Raw genomic sequence first — 15363 nt, 5'->3', positions numbered from 1 at the left:
GGCAGAGTAGTATTCTATTATGCAAATGTACCACAGATTTTTTATCTACTTATCTACTAGGACTACATCAAACAAAATAGTTATTGGACAGCAAAGGAAACCATAACCAAAACGAAAAGACAAACCACTGAATGGCAGAACATATTTGCCAATAATACATCTGATAAAGGGTTAATATCCAGAACTTATAAAGAACTTATAAAACTGAACACCAAAACAAACAAACAATCTAATTAAAGAATGAGCAAAAGACCTAAATAGACATTTTTCCAAAGAGGACATATATATTACCTGTTAGTTTTTGGATCTTGTGTAGGTTTGGATATCCCAGAGTTGGGTCTGAAGCAGTCAAAGCAAGGTATAGTGGCTCTTTACCAACTCATATTGAGATATTTACTATTTTTTTGGTGGAATTTAATCTTTATTTATAGGACACTGCAAGATATGAAATTCCACATAGAAATAAGAAACCTATTGAGAGGAGAAGCTTCATACAGTATGTACAGTTTGGAACTGTTCAAGTATAGTCTCGTTGTAAAAAGTGCTACAGTAACAAACCACATTTAAAAAGAGTTCTTAGTAGAGAAACAGTAAGACAAACTTATACCAAACATAGTACACAACAAACAACTTGATGTCTCAGCTGTACAATCTAAAAGTTAAAGGTCCCAGGAGTGCCATCCTGAACTTGGAACGTATAGCCTTCAGAGGTAGTTTCTGGCACAACATTTTGATCTTCTTCCTCTACAGAGAAATACTTCTCAATCAACTTTAGTGAAGCTTTGTACACAGACTCATTTTCATGGTTTTGCAGAGCTTCAATTTTGTCCAAACCTCCACATTCTTCAATCATTATACTAAGTTTCTCAGTTTCACCTAGTTTCTCAGCAGCCTGAAAGATATTTCAAATGGCATCCAGAATAACCAGAATAATTTTGGTATCTTTCGCAGTTAAGAGGTTCATCAATGGTTCTATTATGCCTCAGTGAACGAGGTATACAATCTGTTCAACTGTTCCACCACTTGTATAGTTGGTCACAGCCCAAACAGCTTCCTTTTGTGTCTTAAAGTCTGCTTTGGAGAGAACAACAATGAGGAAAGGGACTAATCCATGATTCACAACTTGCTGTATTTGGTCCTGGCGGCCAGCTGTGATGTTTGACATTGTCCATGTAGCTTCCTTCTGAATATTAGTTTTGGAATTCATTAGCAGGCCAGGAAAGACAGCAAGTGCTCCTGCATCTATTACAACTTGAGTCTGTTCATCTGTCCCAGTGACAATATTTCCTATGGCTCTTAGCGCAGGCGTCACAATTGGCAATTCAGTAGCTCTTAGGAGCTTCACAAGTTGGGGCACAACTCCTGTTTCCACAACCATTTCAATCCGTTCATTTGGACCATTAGTAAGGTAAGAAATGGCCCAGCAGCTGTCTGCTAATACTTCTGGGTCATCATGATGCAGGAGACGAACTAAAGTTGGAAGAATCTACTCAACAGCATCTAACGGGGGTGCAGGATTTTTGTTGCGACAAAGGTTTGAAAGTGTCCAGGTAAGATTATGTAAGTAACCACATGCTAAAGATGACATATCAGGAACTGCAAGACGAGCCAAGAGTGGGTCAACTGCACCATACTTGATAACCAAGTCTCGGAAAACTGAACCATCACCTGCAATGTTTCCTAGAGCCCATACTGCTTGTTCACTGATGTGAGCATGTGGAGATGCCAACAGAGAAATGAATGCTGGGATAGCACCTCCATCTACTACAGCTTTGGTCTGTTCTGATGTTCCAGAAGCAATGTTAGTGAGGACCCAAGCAGATTCAATCTGGATGGGACTACAGTCAGTTCTGCCCAAGAAGGACACAAATTTTGGAATCAAACCAGCCCGAATTATGTTGTCTATGGGTGGCTGTTTTTCTCTAGAAAGCAGTTTCCTCGCAGCCTGAGTAGCTTGGAGCTGGCTTTCCAAATTGTTGCTATTTATGCCTTTGACAATGTCTTCAACAGACCAATTTACAGTGCCCTGATTGTTGCGGTTTTCCTGCAGTGGAGAAGTAGCATCATCAGGAAACGAGCTTACATTTCTCCTTTTCAGCATTTGGTCATCCTTCTTAGCTTTCCTCAGCTCCACATTAACTTCTATTCGGCGATGCCTCATTTCTGTACTGTCTTTCCCCTTGTTCTTGAATCTGTTAAGGCGCGCAGCTGGTGAATTAGCATTCTCGTTGGTGGACATGACTATGAGACAAAGGAAGAAAGCTACACAGCCGGCTCAGGCTTTCACACGAGATGGTGCGGGGAAGACAGACCGCGGTACGGTTGCTCTGAAAACGTCCACCACGGATCAGCCCTAAGACGGTGTCGAGATATTTACTATTTTTTAAAATGGTGTGTCTTGCTGGTCAATCAGACCAATATCAGCCTTGTGCTTTTTAAAAATTTTATCTTTATTGTTAAACATATTACAGTTGTCCCTCCTTTTCGGCCCCATTGACTTCCTTCACCTTGCTTGTGCCTTCACCACACTATTGTCTGTGTCTATTGGTTATATATATATATATATATAAGTTATTTGGTTTATTTCTTTCAGCATCCCCACCTCCATTCTCTCTCAAGTTTGTCAATCAGTTTCCTATTTCCATGTCTCTGGATCTATTTTGTTTGTCAACTTATTTTGTTTGTTAGATTCCACAAATAAGTGAGATCATGTGATACTTGTCTTTCTCTGGCTATTTTGCTTAGCATGATACTCTGCAAGTCCCTTTCTTTCTTACTGCTGCATAGTATTCCATTGTGTAAATGTACCACAGTTTTTTTATCCACTCATCTACCGTTGGACACTTGGGCTGTTTCCAGATCTTAGCTATTGTAAATAGCACTGCTATGAACATAGGGGTGCATATATTCTTTCTGATTGGTGTTTCAGGCTTCTTAGAATATATTTCAAGAAGTGGGATCACTGGGTCAAATGGCAGTTCCATTTTTAATTTTTTGAAGTAAAACCATATTGTTTTCCATAGTGGCTGCACCAGTCTGCATTCCCACAAGTAGTGTGCTAGAGTCCCATATTCTCCACAACTTCACCAACACTTGTTGTTTGATGGTTTGTTGATGTAGTCATTCTGGCAGGTGTGAGGTGATACCTCATAGTCATTTTAATTTGCATCTCTCTGCTAATTAGAGATGTTGGGCATTTTTTCATACGTCTCTTGGCCATTTGTATGTCTTTTTTGGAGAAGTGTCTATTCAGGTCCACTGCCCGTTTTTTAATTGGATGATTTATATTCCTTTTGTTGAGTTCCATGAGTATTTTATATATTTTGGAAATCAATCCATTATTAGATGTAGTGCTGGCAAATATGTTCTCCCATAGAGTGAATTCCCTTACATGTTGATGCTGGTTTCTTTGTGCAGAAACCTTTTAGTTTGATATAGTCTCCTTTTTAAATATTTTCCTTTGTTTCTCTTGCTCTAGGTGATATATCAGTGAAAATTCTGCTACGTAAGATGTCTGAGATTTTACTGGCTACATTCACTTCTAGGATTTTTAGAGATTTATAACTTACATTTAAGTCTTTTATCCATTTTGAGTTTATTATTCTGTATGCTGTAAGTTTGTGGTCTAGATTCATTTTTCTTTTATCCTCACCTGAGGACCTTTTTTCCATTTCTTGTTCAGATAGAGCGGGAGGGAGGGAGGGAGAGGGAGAGAGAGAGAGAGAGAGAGAGAGAGAGAGAGAGAGAGAGAGAGAGAGAAACATCGACGTGAAAGGGACACATCGAGTGGTTGCCACCCGCACAAACCATCCAGGGCAGGGGACAAACTGAAACTGAGGCACGTGCCCTTAGCAGGAACCGAACCCGGGTCTCTCTGGACCACAGGCTGATACTCTAACTGCTGAACTAAACTGGCCAGGGCTAGTTTCATTTTTTTGCATGTAGCTGTCCAGTTTTCACAAGATTATTTATTGAAGAGACTGTCTTTACTCAATTTTATACTCTTGCCTCCGTCAAATATTAACAGAGCATAATAGTTTGGGTCAATTTCTGGGTTCACTATTCTGTTCCATTGATCAATATGTCTGTTCTTGTGCCAGTGCCAGGCTGTATTGATTACAATGGTTTTGTAGTATAGCCTGATATCTGAAATTGTGATCCATCCAAGTTTGTTCTTCTTTTTCAAGGTTGCTACAGGTATTCGAGGTTTTTTGGTTCCATATAAACTTTTGAAGTATTTGTTCTAGATCTGTGAAATATGCTATTTGTAGGAATTGCATTTAATCTACAGATTGCTTTGGGTAGTATGGACATTTTAATGATGTTGATTTTGCCAATCCATGAGATATGCTTCCACTTTTTATATCTTCCTCTATTTCTTTTTAAAATATCTGTAGTTTTCTGAGAACAGGTCTTTTATCTCCTTGGTTAAGTTTATTCCCAGGTATCTTTTGTTGCAATAGTAAATGGGATTTTTAATTAAGTTTCTCTTTCTGAGTGTTCATTATTGGTGTATAAAAATGCCAACTATTTCTGGATGTTAAAGTTGTATCCTGCTACTTTGCCAAATTCACGTATTAACTTTAGTAGTTTTTTGGTAGAGTCTGTAGGATTTTCTATGTACATTATCATGTAATCTGTGAATAATGACAGTTTCACATCCTTCTTTTCAATTTGGATCCCTTTTATTTTTCCTTCTTGTCTCATGGCTGTGGCTAAGACTTCCAGTACTATGTTGAATAAGAGTGGTGAAAGTGAACATCCCTGTCTTGTTAAGGGAAATGCTTTTTAGATTTTACCCATTGAGTATAATGCTGCCTGTATGTTTTTCATATATGGCGTGTATTCCTGCCAGTATTGCTCTTCCTATATATACTTCTTTACAATACTGCAATTGTTGTGTAAAGTGAGGTCTACTTCTAGTGAGTCCCATCAGGCTGAGGATCCCCTGAGGTGATGTGATAGGCAGTTGGACCATCATGGCAGATATGGGGATTAGGGATAGGCTCATTTCAAAACATTAGTAAGGAAGACAAGTTTTTAGATAACCCAGGGGAAAAAAAAATGCAATACCTATTTAGAAACCTCACTTTGCCTCAGGTAAAGTCAATTTAAAAATAAAAAGGGCAGAAGTGCAAAGGAGAAAACAAAAATCATGGGCAAAATAGACAGCCTATTAGGGATGGACATTGGCCTGTGAATGAATTCTTGGCAACATTGATAGGTTATTTGTGAATTAAGTTGATTGCTTCCATCTTCTAAACCAGCCAAGGCAACTTCTCTGTCCTATGTTTAGGGCAAAGTAGGCAGCCATTCCCATTGTGTGGTGGGAGGTATGACAAATGGTGCCCCACCCCCAAGTACCATCTGTAACAGCCTACGACATACCTAAAAATCATTAAAAATTCACTCTTTGTTAACCAACCTACTCTAATTAGAAGAAGCAAGACTTTAACTCATTATCAGCCATGGCCACTTTAATACTTTCATCTCCTAGATTTCTCTTTGGAAAGTAGGCAACGGGGCCCTCAGAACAAGGACTCAGGATTGAAACTTTGGATGGAAGGGAAGAGGGAGAGAAAGTTCTAGAGACTGTGGAGGCATCCTGAGCTGTGCGGACTGGGTAGAGCCATGGGAAGCCCTAAGTTGTGAGGCAGAAGAGGAATGTGGTAGTGGTGTGAGGAGACTGAACTATGGAAAAGGAAGGAGAAGGAAACCAAAACATAAGATTGTTCCATTTGTCAGGATTTCCCAGGTAAATCCACTTGCAACAAGCAATCTGAGATCACAGCATCCTTTGTCTAGGGATGTCTCATCAGACAGTAATGCTCATTTGAAATCAGCATCACTAGATACTTTCTTAGGTACTCCGGAACTCAAAATTTTGTACTAGATGTTTTTATTGAGGAATATAGTCAATAATATTTTAGTAACTATACATGGTGCCAGGTGGGTACTTGAATTATCAGCGGAATCACCTTGTAAAGTATATGATTGTCTAACCACTATGGTATACACCTGAAACAAAAATATAATATTAAATGTAAACTGTAATTAAAAATAAAATAAGAAAAAAATTGAAAACTCAGCTGTACCTCAGCACGGTATGCTAGGAAAACAGATCCACACATCACAAGTCAAATTGTGTTCTTTTTGTTGTTGTTAATCCTCACCTGAGGATATATTTTCATTGATTTTTAGATGGAGTAGAAGGGAGGAAGAGGAAGGGGCAGGAGAGAGAGAGAGAAACATTAATGTGAGAGAGACACATTGATCAGTTAGTTACCTACTGCATGACCCTGACCAGGGCCTGGGATTAAACCTGCAACCCCAGTATGTGCCTTTGACTGGGAATCGAACCCACAACTCTTGGGCTGGTGCTCTAACTGCTGAACCAAACTGGCCAGGGCCAAATGGTGTTCTTAATAGTCTACAGCCTCTAATAAGCTGGATAACCTAAATACCAGGTGTTTATTTTATCCTCAGTCTTCTTACAAAAGGCCTCTATTACCAGTCATCACCTTCTTCCTTCCAGCAAAGCCCACCTCCCCTGAACCCTCTCCTTACTCCCAAGTGCCAGGCACATGAGCTGATGCCACAGACAGTTATTCCAGGTTCTACATGGTCTCATTTAAAACCTTGTAACAATGTAAGGTTTTAAAAACTTCTAAGTGGAATAATTTTTGTCATACTATGGGTCACTTTAAAAATCTTCTTTCTCACAGTTTAATGATAGGGCCAGTTCTCTTTGTTCCCTCAAGCAATGATATCATGCATTTGCAATTTGTAATCTGCCAGAAATAGTTCAGATGAAGTTCTTGTATCTTGGGCCTCACACAGGAGGTATCTTAGTATTCTGCACTCTAATTTGGTTTTAAACTTTAGACCAACTGGATATCTGTTGGGCTTTCTTATGATTAAACAGAGGTAGGTAAGTGTTTGTTCACATAGAATTAAATGTGGGGCCCTCAAGGAACTCTCTGTCTGAACCCTCCTTCATTGGAAACCCCTTCACTACATATAATATTTGGAGTGAAGGTACTCTGTTTCTAATAGACAGCTGTTAACTGCCAATATTTGACTCTGGTGAAGACCACACTAACTCAGGAAGAGCCATTGTTACATTGGTCCAGATAAGTTATTACGAAGTGACAAGTCTGAGCAGTGCTGAGGGAACAAGGCACTGCTTGAAAAGATGGTGGCATATTGGGGAAGGTCTGAGGAAGGTGGGCCTATAGAGGGAGGAGGAGACATGAAGGTTGTGGGAAATGCCTGGTGTGCTAGCATCAGCATGGGAACTTGGGTGCATTGGGAACAGAAAGGATATGGAAAGTGGGATAAACATATCAAGGATAAATCTGGCCTGCTTCCTTTTTTTGCTGGTGCTGAGGACAAGTAGTTTTGTCTTTCTGTTGCTTCTTTCCTTCATCCTTTCCTTCATTATCAGGGTGTTCCAGGTTCTTATAGAGCTTTTTCTTTGGCTGCCTTATGAGAGTCCTGGCTCTGGGGACTGACTGGGCTTTCTCAATTATCCTGACTCATCCTGCAGACTCATTGTCCTCTCTAGCGACCTTCCGAGGGCCCTGAGCTCACAGTCTTGACTTTGCTGGCTCAGGGAGGTCTCTGATGAGGGGAAGTTTGCAGCTGACCTATGCTTTCAATATCGTTGGCTTTGCAAGATTTGAAAACGTTTTCTGCTTGGTGTGTGGGGGCGGGGGGCATTGCAGAAATGTCCATGGTCCTTGTCAGCACCTTTTGCCCTTTAACAGCATCGGATAGTCAATTCTAAAATGCTATTCGAGAAGCTGATGCTAATAATGCAGCACAGCTATCCAGTGGATTCTAGGCTGAATAGCTGAGGCTAGACCAGAGCTTTAAACCTCACTTATGTTTTCCTTTGAGATGGCTTACATAGTTTAGTCTAAGCATTTATTCAGATATGTTTCTTCAATGTAATCTCTTTCTACACACATTTCTGGAAGAAAATCAAGGGGAAAATGTTTGTGTAATATAATTCCTTCCCTCATCACATGTTTTCCTATTTAGAAACACCAGTGGTATTCACAGAGCCTTCTTAAATTATGGTATGCCTTCTCAGTGGTGGGGGAGGGGTTCGGTTTAGGGTTAAACAGAAGGTGCAAGAGATTGCTGGCCAAAACTGCACTTCACCCTCTAGTCCTGCCACTTGACCGCTGCCCCTGCCCCCTCCATCTCTGAGAGGTGCCAACCCTGTCAAACCTAAAAATCCGTTTAGATATGGAAAGAGAGCAAGCTGAGAGAGGCACTGCAGCAGCTGCCTGTCATTTGTCCCACTGATCAAAGAAGCTTAAGGTCCAAATGGTAGCATTGACAGGAAAGAAAATATTCCATTCTAAGCATCTTTGGAACCTTGCCCCCGCCCTTCATTCTCAAAGCACAAAGAATTTCTAAAAGGAGTAAGAAATATTAGTAAAGCCATACTTTAAAGGAAGAAAGTACTTTTCATGCAACTCTGGTTAAATCAATGTTTAAAAAGGTAATAATGGCAAAATCTCCAACTTTGTTAATAGATTGTGCAAGTCGGGCTGGCTGAGGACCTGATGCTCACTGATTTTGGTCTCATCTAAGATTTTCCATTGTAGAGAAAAATGAACAGTAATGAGAAAAGAATGATGTGAGTGAATGTGGTATTTATCTCTTTGCTATGTGCTAATTTTTTTTTTTATTATTATTTTAATGTGCTCTAGAGGTTTGTTTTCATCACTATTTTTTCTCCTAGAGGGCAGGGGTTATCTCTGCTTTATTGGCTCTGTCCTATATGTAGTACAGGACCAGGCACAAAGCACAAAGCAGCCTGTGACTGGGTTTGTGTTGGCTGCTGGAACCAAGCCCTGGAACAGGTCAGTGCTTGGCTTTTTTCTGGGTAGATAAAGATGACATTGGGTGTCCTTGGACTTTCTGATTTAACTCAGCCATAATGTGTTTTGCATTAGCTTGGCTTGCCTCTATGACCAGCTACACTTCTCTCTCTGGCCCCCAATAAAATAATTCCCATTTTATGCCACACTAGGCACACTAAGTGTTTTCACTATTATGCCATGAACAACTTGAGAGCAGGACTTGCCTTTTTATTTCTGCTTACTCCAGCGCATGTTCATTCCTAGTTAACTGAATTGAATTGAATAGGTTCTTCATTACCTTGCACTTGACCTGGTATTGCTGACATGGGAGCTCATTAAAGAAAATTACCCTTGGAAGAGACTAGCTATTCCAAAACCAATAGCAAAATTTCCTGTCCCACCCTCACTAACTAAGGTAAAATTACAATGCTACACCAGAGGAAGAAGGAAGGGAGGAAAGGGGAGAAAGAAACTTAACATTGAAAAAAAAATAAAGATGGATTTTATTTTTTTAATTAAATTTTTGGGGTGAACATTAGTTAATAAAATACTATAGGTTTCAACTGTAAGGAACTAACATTTTTTTCTTTTTTATTGAATTTATTGGGATGTCATTGGTTAATAAAATTCTATAGGTTTCAGGTGTACAGTTCTACAGTACATCATCTATATTGTATTATGTGTTCACCACTTCAAGTCAAGTTTCATTCCATTACCATTTATCCCCCCTATACCCTCTTTTACCTCCCACCACCCCCCTTTACCTCTGGTAGTCACCATACTGTTGTCTGTATCTATGAGTTTGTTTTTTTCTTTTCTTAACTCTTTCATCTTTCTCACCCAGCACCACAATCTCCCTCCCTCCCCTTTAACAGCTGTCAGTCTGTTCTCTACGAGTCTGTTTCTATTTTGTTTGTAAGTTCATTTTGTTCATTAAATTCTACATATGAGTGAAATCATATGTCTTTCACTGGCTTATTTCATTTAGCATAATGATCCTTAGGTCCATCCATGCTGTTGCAAAGGGTAATCTTTTCTTCTTTTTTATTTATTATTTTTTTATTGTTGACAGCATTACAGACATCCCTCATTTTACCCCCTTTTTTGCCCCTACACCCAACTCCTGCCCCACCCCAGATCTTCCCCACACTACTGTCTAGGTCCATAGGTTATGCATATATGCATATACGTTCTTTGATTAATCTCTTCCTCTCCCATCCACCTCTCTCCACTGAGCTCTGCTATTTTGTTCCATGCATCCTATTTTGTTCATCAATTCATTTCGTAAGATTTTCTTTTTTTTTTTACAGCTGAGTAGTATTCCATTGTGTAAATATGCCACAGGTTTTCATTCACTTATCTACTGATGGGCACTTGGGCTGTTTCCAAATCTTGGCTATTGTAAATAATGCTGTAATGAACAAAGAGGTGCATGTTTTCTTTTGAATTAGTGGTTTGGGTTTTGTTGAACACATCCCCAGAAGTGAAATTGCTGGGTCATAGGCAGTTCCATTTTTCATTTTTTTGAGGTAGCTTCATACTGCATTCCACAGTGGCTATACCAATCTGCATTCCTACCAACAGTAAAAGAAGTTTTCTTTTCCTCCACATCCTTGCTAACACTTGTTTGGTGATTTATTGATGATCGCCATTCTGACGATGTGTGAGATGCTATCTCATTGTGGTTTTAATTTGCATTTCTGTGATGATTAGTGATATTGAGCATCTTTTCATACATCTATTGGACATCTGTATGTGCTCTTTAGAGATATATCTAAAGTATTTAGGTCTTCTGCTCATTTATTAATTGAAGTTTTTGGTGTTGAGTTTTTTAAATTATTTATAAATTTTAGATAACAATCCTTTATCAGATGTATCATTGGCAAATATGTTCTTCCATTCAGTGGACTGCCTTTTCATTTTGTTGATGGTTTCCTTTGCTGTGCAAAAACTTTGTAATTTAATGTAGTTCCATTTGTTTATTTTTTCTTTTATTTCCCTTGCTTAAGGTAATATATCAGAAAAAATATTGCTACGAAAAATGTTTGAGATTTTATTGTCTATGTTTTCTTCTAGGATTTTTATGTTTTTAAGCGAACATTTAAGTGTTTATCCATTTGAATTCATTTTTGTGTATGGTGTATGAAGGGGGTCTAGTTTCATTTTTTTGCATGTATACATTCAATTTTCCCAACATTGTTTACTGAATAGACCATCATCACCCCATTGTATGTTTTACTTATTTTTAAATGTTAATTGACTATATAAAATTTTAAAATCTTTTATTGAATTTATTAGGGTGACATTGGTTAATATAATTATATGGATTTCAAGTGTACAATTCTATAATATATCATCTGTATATTGTACTGTGTTCACTACCCAAATGCAAGTCTTCCATCACCATGTATCCCCCTTTACCCTTTTCAACCTCTCCACACCCCCTTTCCCTCTGGTAATCACCATACTATGAGGTGTTTTTTTTGTTTGTTTGTTTGTTTTTTGCTTAATCGCTTTACTTTTTTCATGCAGACCCCCAACCCAACTCTTCTCTGACAGTTATCAGTCTTTTCTCTGTATCTATGAGTCTAAGTAACATTTTTTAAAAAACCCATGAAAATAGGATTCATACAAGGCTTCTTTTTTTTTTTTTTTTTTTTTTTGATTCTTTCCTGAAGATATGTTTATTGATTTGGAGCAACGACTAATTTCTTCTGGTATAGTCAAGAGCATTTTACCTAAGAGTTATCTAAGAATGCATATTCCCTATTACCCCTCCCCCAGAGATGTATTCTATAGGTCTGTGACTGCATTTTGACACCCCTGACAAAACTTTCAGAAACACTGGTGCATAGCAGGATATCCTCAAAGTGTACATCAGGAGATTTTTTTCAATAAAGTGGCATATGATCAAATAAATTTTGGTAACTCTAAGGTAAGAAAAATAATTGATTTATTTTCTTCAAGGATTTCTCAGAGCTCTTCATAGGTTCAAGTGCATTGTAAATGCCCCAAACAAAACTACAGAGGCAAAATTATCTCATGATGAAACTTTTTGAATCTAGTAGTATTTCACGTCTGTAATAGTGCCTGGTACACAGTAAGCACTCACTAATTACTATTTATTACAAAAACACCTATTCTTGCTTTGGTCTTTATTTTGATTGTGAGAAGAGAAATATAGTTCAACTTCATTATTTAGGGCTAGGTTTAGGTAGATCAGTCTTAAAGTCTGAGTTAAAAATGTTCTTAAGACTTCCAGTCAAGATGGCGGCGTAGGTAAACGCGGTATCGCGTCCTCCCACAACCACATCAAAGTTACAACTAAACTACAGAACAACCATCATTCAAAACCACCTGAAATCAAGCTGAATGGAAGTCCTACAACTACGGAATTTAAAAAAGCAGCTACAGCCCTGGCCGGTTTGGCTCAGCGGTTAGAGCGTCAGCCTGCGGTCCACAGAGACCCGGGTTCGGTTCCCGCTGGGGGCGTGTACCTCGGTTGCAGTTTGTCCCCGGCCCTGGTTGGGTCGTGTGGGTGGCGGCCACTCGATGTGTCCCTTTCACATCGATGTTTCTCTCTCTTCCTCTCTCTCCTTCCCGCTCTATCTGAGTGAAAAACGGAAAAATGTCCTCGGGTGAGGATTAAAAAAAAAAAAAAAAAGCAGCTACATCCAGACTGGTAGGAGGGGCGGTGGCATGAGGGGTGGCGGCGGCAGTGTTATGGGCTGGTCCCACACCCAAGTGTGGCGGATAAAAATCAGGAGGCTCCTGCGGCTGGGAAGGTCCTTCCTGAGGACTGAGGGGTCCCCGTCCCACACCAGGTGCCCCGCTCAGGGTTCCAGTGCCAGGAAGAGAATCCCCATAACTTCTAGCTGGAAAAACCAGTGGAAACTGAGGGTCAGGGAAGCTGAAGCGGCTGAAGCCCCAGGCAGCTCCCTAAAGGGCCTGCGCACGGACTTATTGGACTCTCTCCCTCTAAGCTTGCAGGGGAGGCAGCTCGAGGGGCACCAGAGACATACAGGAAAGAACTGAGCTGTTTGGCACTGGAGCGAGGGCTGGAGAGGGGGCTTCCTCGGGGACAAACGTGCTGTAAGAGGCCTTTGTTCCTTTGGTGAGCCCTTCCCAGGGGCGGCAGACAGAAGCCATATCTGGGACTCCAGGAACCTGGCTCACACTGGTAGCCCCGCCCTGCTGACTCCCTGAGGCCCTGCCCCGCCCCACACAACTTTCAAGCCCACCCAAGCTGTTGCCACTTGCTTAACCATAGGATTGGCCGGTCTTGGATCCTGCTTCAGGTTTTCCCTAAATTCTTTCAAACGAGCAACATCGGGTCTCAGCGTGCCCCATACCTCTGATTAAGTAATACACAGAAACAAACACAGAGAGGCAGCCAAAATTAGGAGACAAAGAAACAGGTCCCAAATGAAAGAACAGAACAAAACCCCAAGAAAAGAACTAAGCAAAATGGAGATAAGCAACCTAACAGATACTGAGTTCAAAATACTGCTTATAAGGATGCTCAATGAACTTAGTGAGAACCTCAGTGAACTTAGGGAGGGCCTCAAGAGCATAAAAAGGACCAGTTAGAAATCATGGATACACAGTTAGAATTGAAGGAGGCATTAACTGAAATAAAGAATAATTTACACAGCTTCAATAATAGAGTATGTAAATCCAAGGAGCAAACCATCGATTTGGAATATAAGGAAGCAAAAAATCCCCAATCAGAACAGCAAAAAGAAAAAAGAATCCAAAAAAATGAGGATAGTGTAAGGAGCCTCTAGGACAACTTCAAGCGTGCCAACATTCACATCTTGGGGGTGCCGGAAGGAGAAGAGGGAGAACAAGAAATCGAAAACCTGTTTGAATCAATAATGGCAGAAAACTTCCCTAACTTGGTGAAGGAAGCAGACGTACAAGTCCAGGAAGCACAGAGAGTCCCAAACAAGATGAACCCCAAGAGGCACACACAAAGACACATCATCATCAAAATGTGAAAGGTTCAAGACAAAGAGAGAATCTTAAAAGCAGCAAGAGAGAGGCAGCTAGTTACCTACAAGGGAGTTCCCATAGGCTGTCAGCTGATTTCTCAAAAGAAACTTTGCAGGCCAGAAGGGAGTGGCAAGAAATATTCAGAGTGATGAAAACCAAGAACCTACAACCAAAATTACTCTATCCTGCAAAGCTGTCATTTAGAATCGATGGACATATAAAAACTTTCCCAAACAAGAAAAAGTTAAAGGAGTTCATCACTACCAAACCGTTATTATATGAAATGATGAAGGGTCTTTTTGAAGAAAAAGATAAAATGTATGAACAAACAAAATGGCAATGAATACATATCTACCAACAATGGAATCTACAAACAAAATGAACAGGAAGAACAGAAATATTCTCATAGATACAGAGAACATTTTGTTGGTTGCCAGTTGGGAAGGGTGTTGGGGGAATGGGTGAAAAAGGTGAAGGGATTAAGAAGCACGAATTCATTGCTAGACTGACAAACCTCAAAGGGAAAGGGGTTGGGGGGGGGTGGAAATAAACCAAAGAACTTATATGCATAACCAATGGACACAGACAATAGTGTGGGAAAAGGTGGGAGGGGGGCGGGAGTGGGGAGGAGGGGGTCAATGGGGGAAAAATGTGGAACATCTGTAATACATTTTACATCCAACAATAACGATTTGAAAAAAAAAAGAAATGAAAAAAAATGTTCTTAAGTAAACACTGAATTTTATATAGGAACCGTCAAAGGCTAAAGTAGTGCTGCTGAGATAATTTTGCATGGAAAAGTTCCAGCTCCTATGTCCTGCTATAATAAATAGATGAAACGATGTGAACTCACCTTAAACCTGTTTGCCAGTAGGTTCTTCTTAATTAAGTACCTTAAAAGCTTATGTTATGTGGCTTGTAAATGTTAATTATCCAAAAGAGTCTTTCCTTCCTTATATAGGGTGATATTAAATTTAGCTCATTTCTGTGTGAGCATCCCAAATTTAGAACTGGTAAGGCCTAAGAGAGGAGAGTTTATTGCTTTGTGCACGGATTCTCAAACTTCACTGTATGCAGAAATGATCTGAGGCACTTCTTAAAATGCATATTCATAGGTCCTGCTCTCAGGGGTGTTGAATTTGGGTATTTGCATTTTTAAAAATCGCTTCAAGAGATTTCTATGAGAAATGCTGATAGTTTTCTTTTCTGTTTTTTAGTATGTTTTTATTGATTATTTTAGAGAGAGAGGGAAAAGGAGAGAGAGGGATAGAAAAATAAATGTGAGAGAGAAGTATCCATTGGCTGCCTCCTGCACATCCCTCACTGGGGATCCAGCTCACAACTCGGGCATATCCTCTGACTGGGAATTGAACTGGGACCTCTCAGTCCATGGGATGACCCTCAATCCACTGAGCCACAACAGCCAGGCCACTGATGGAGTTTGCTATTTTTAGAGGCTCTTAGAGATTTCAGGCCACTGAGAGTAAAG

The 15363-nt window shown here is 39.8% G+C and overlaps 2 protein-coding genes across 3 annotated transcripts in view; both read right to left on the bottom strand.

Annotated features, from left to right (window-relative positions):
• GRIA3 (glutamate ionotropic receptor AMPA type subunit 3) overlaps positions 1-15363 on the bottom strand; it is a 536255-nt gene that overhangs the window by 465730 nt on the left and 55162 nt on the right. The gene's annotated exons all lie outside the window — the stretch shown is intronic.
• LOC118636207 (importin subunit alpha-1-like) lies at positions 459-2287 on the bottom strand. Its single transcript, XM_036271252.1, is given in 1 exon segment — positions 459-2287. A coding segment is annotated over 1 exon segment (1587 nt). The 5' UTR covers positions 2240-2287; the 3' UTR covers positions 459-652.

The sequence above is a fragment of the Molossus molossus genome, unplaced genomic scaffold, assembly GCF_014108415.1.
Source record: "Molossus molossus isolate mMolMol1 unplaced genomic scaffold, mMolMol1.p scaffold_m16_p_2, whole genome shotgun sequence".
Classification (NCBI taxonomy): Eukaryota; Metazoa; Chordata; class Mammalia; order Chiroptera; family Molossidae; genus Molossus; species Molossus molossus.
Note: the sequence above shows the minus strand (reverse complement) of the source record. Positions and strands in the feature narration are given on the sequence as shown.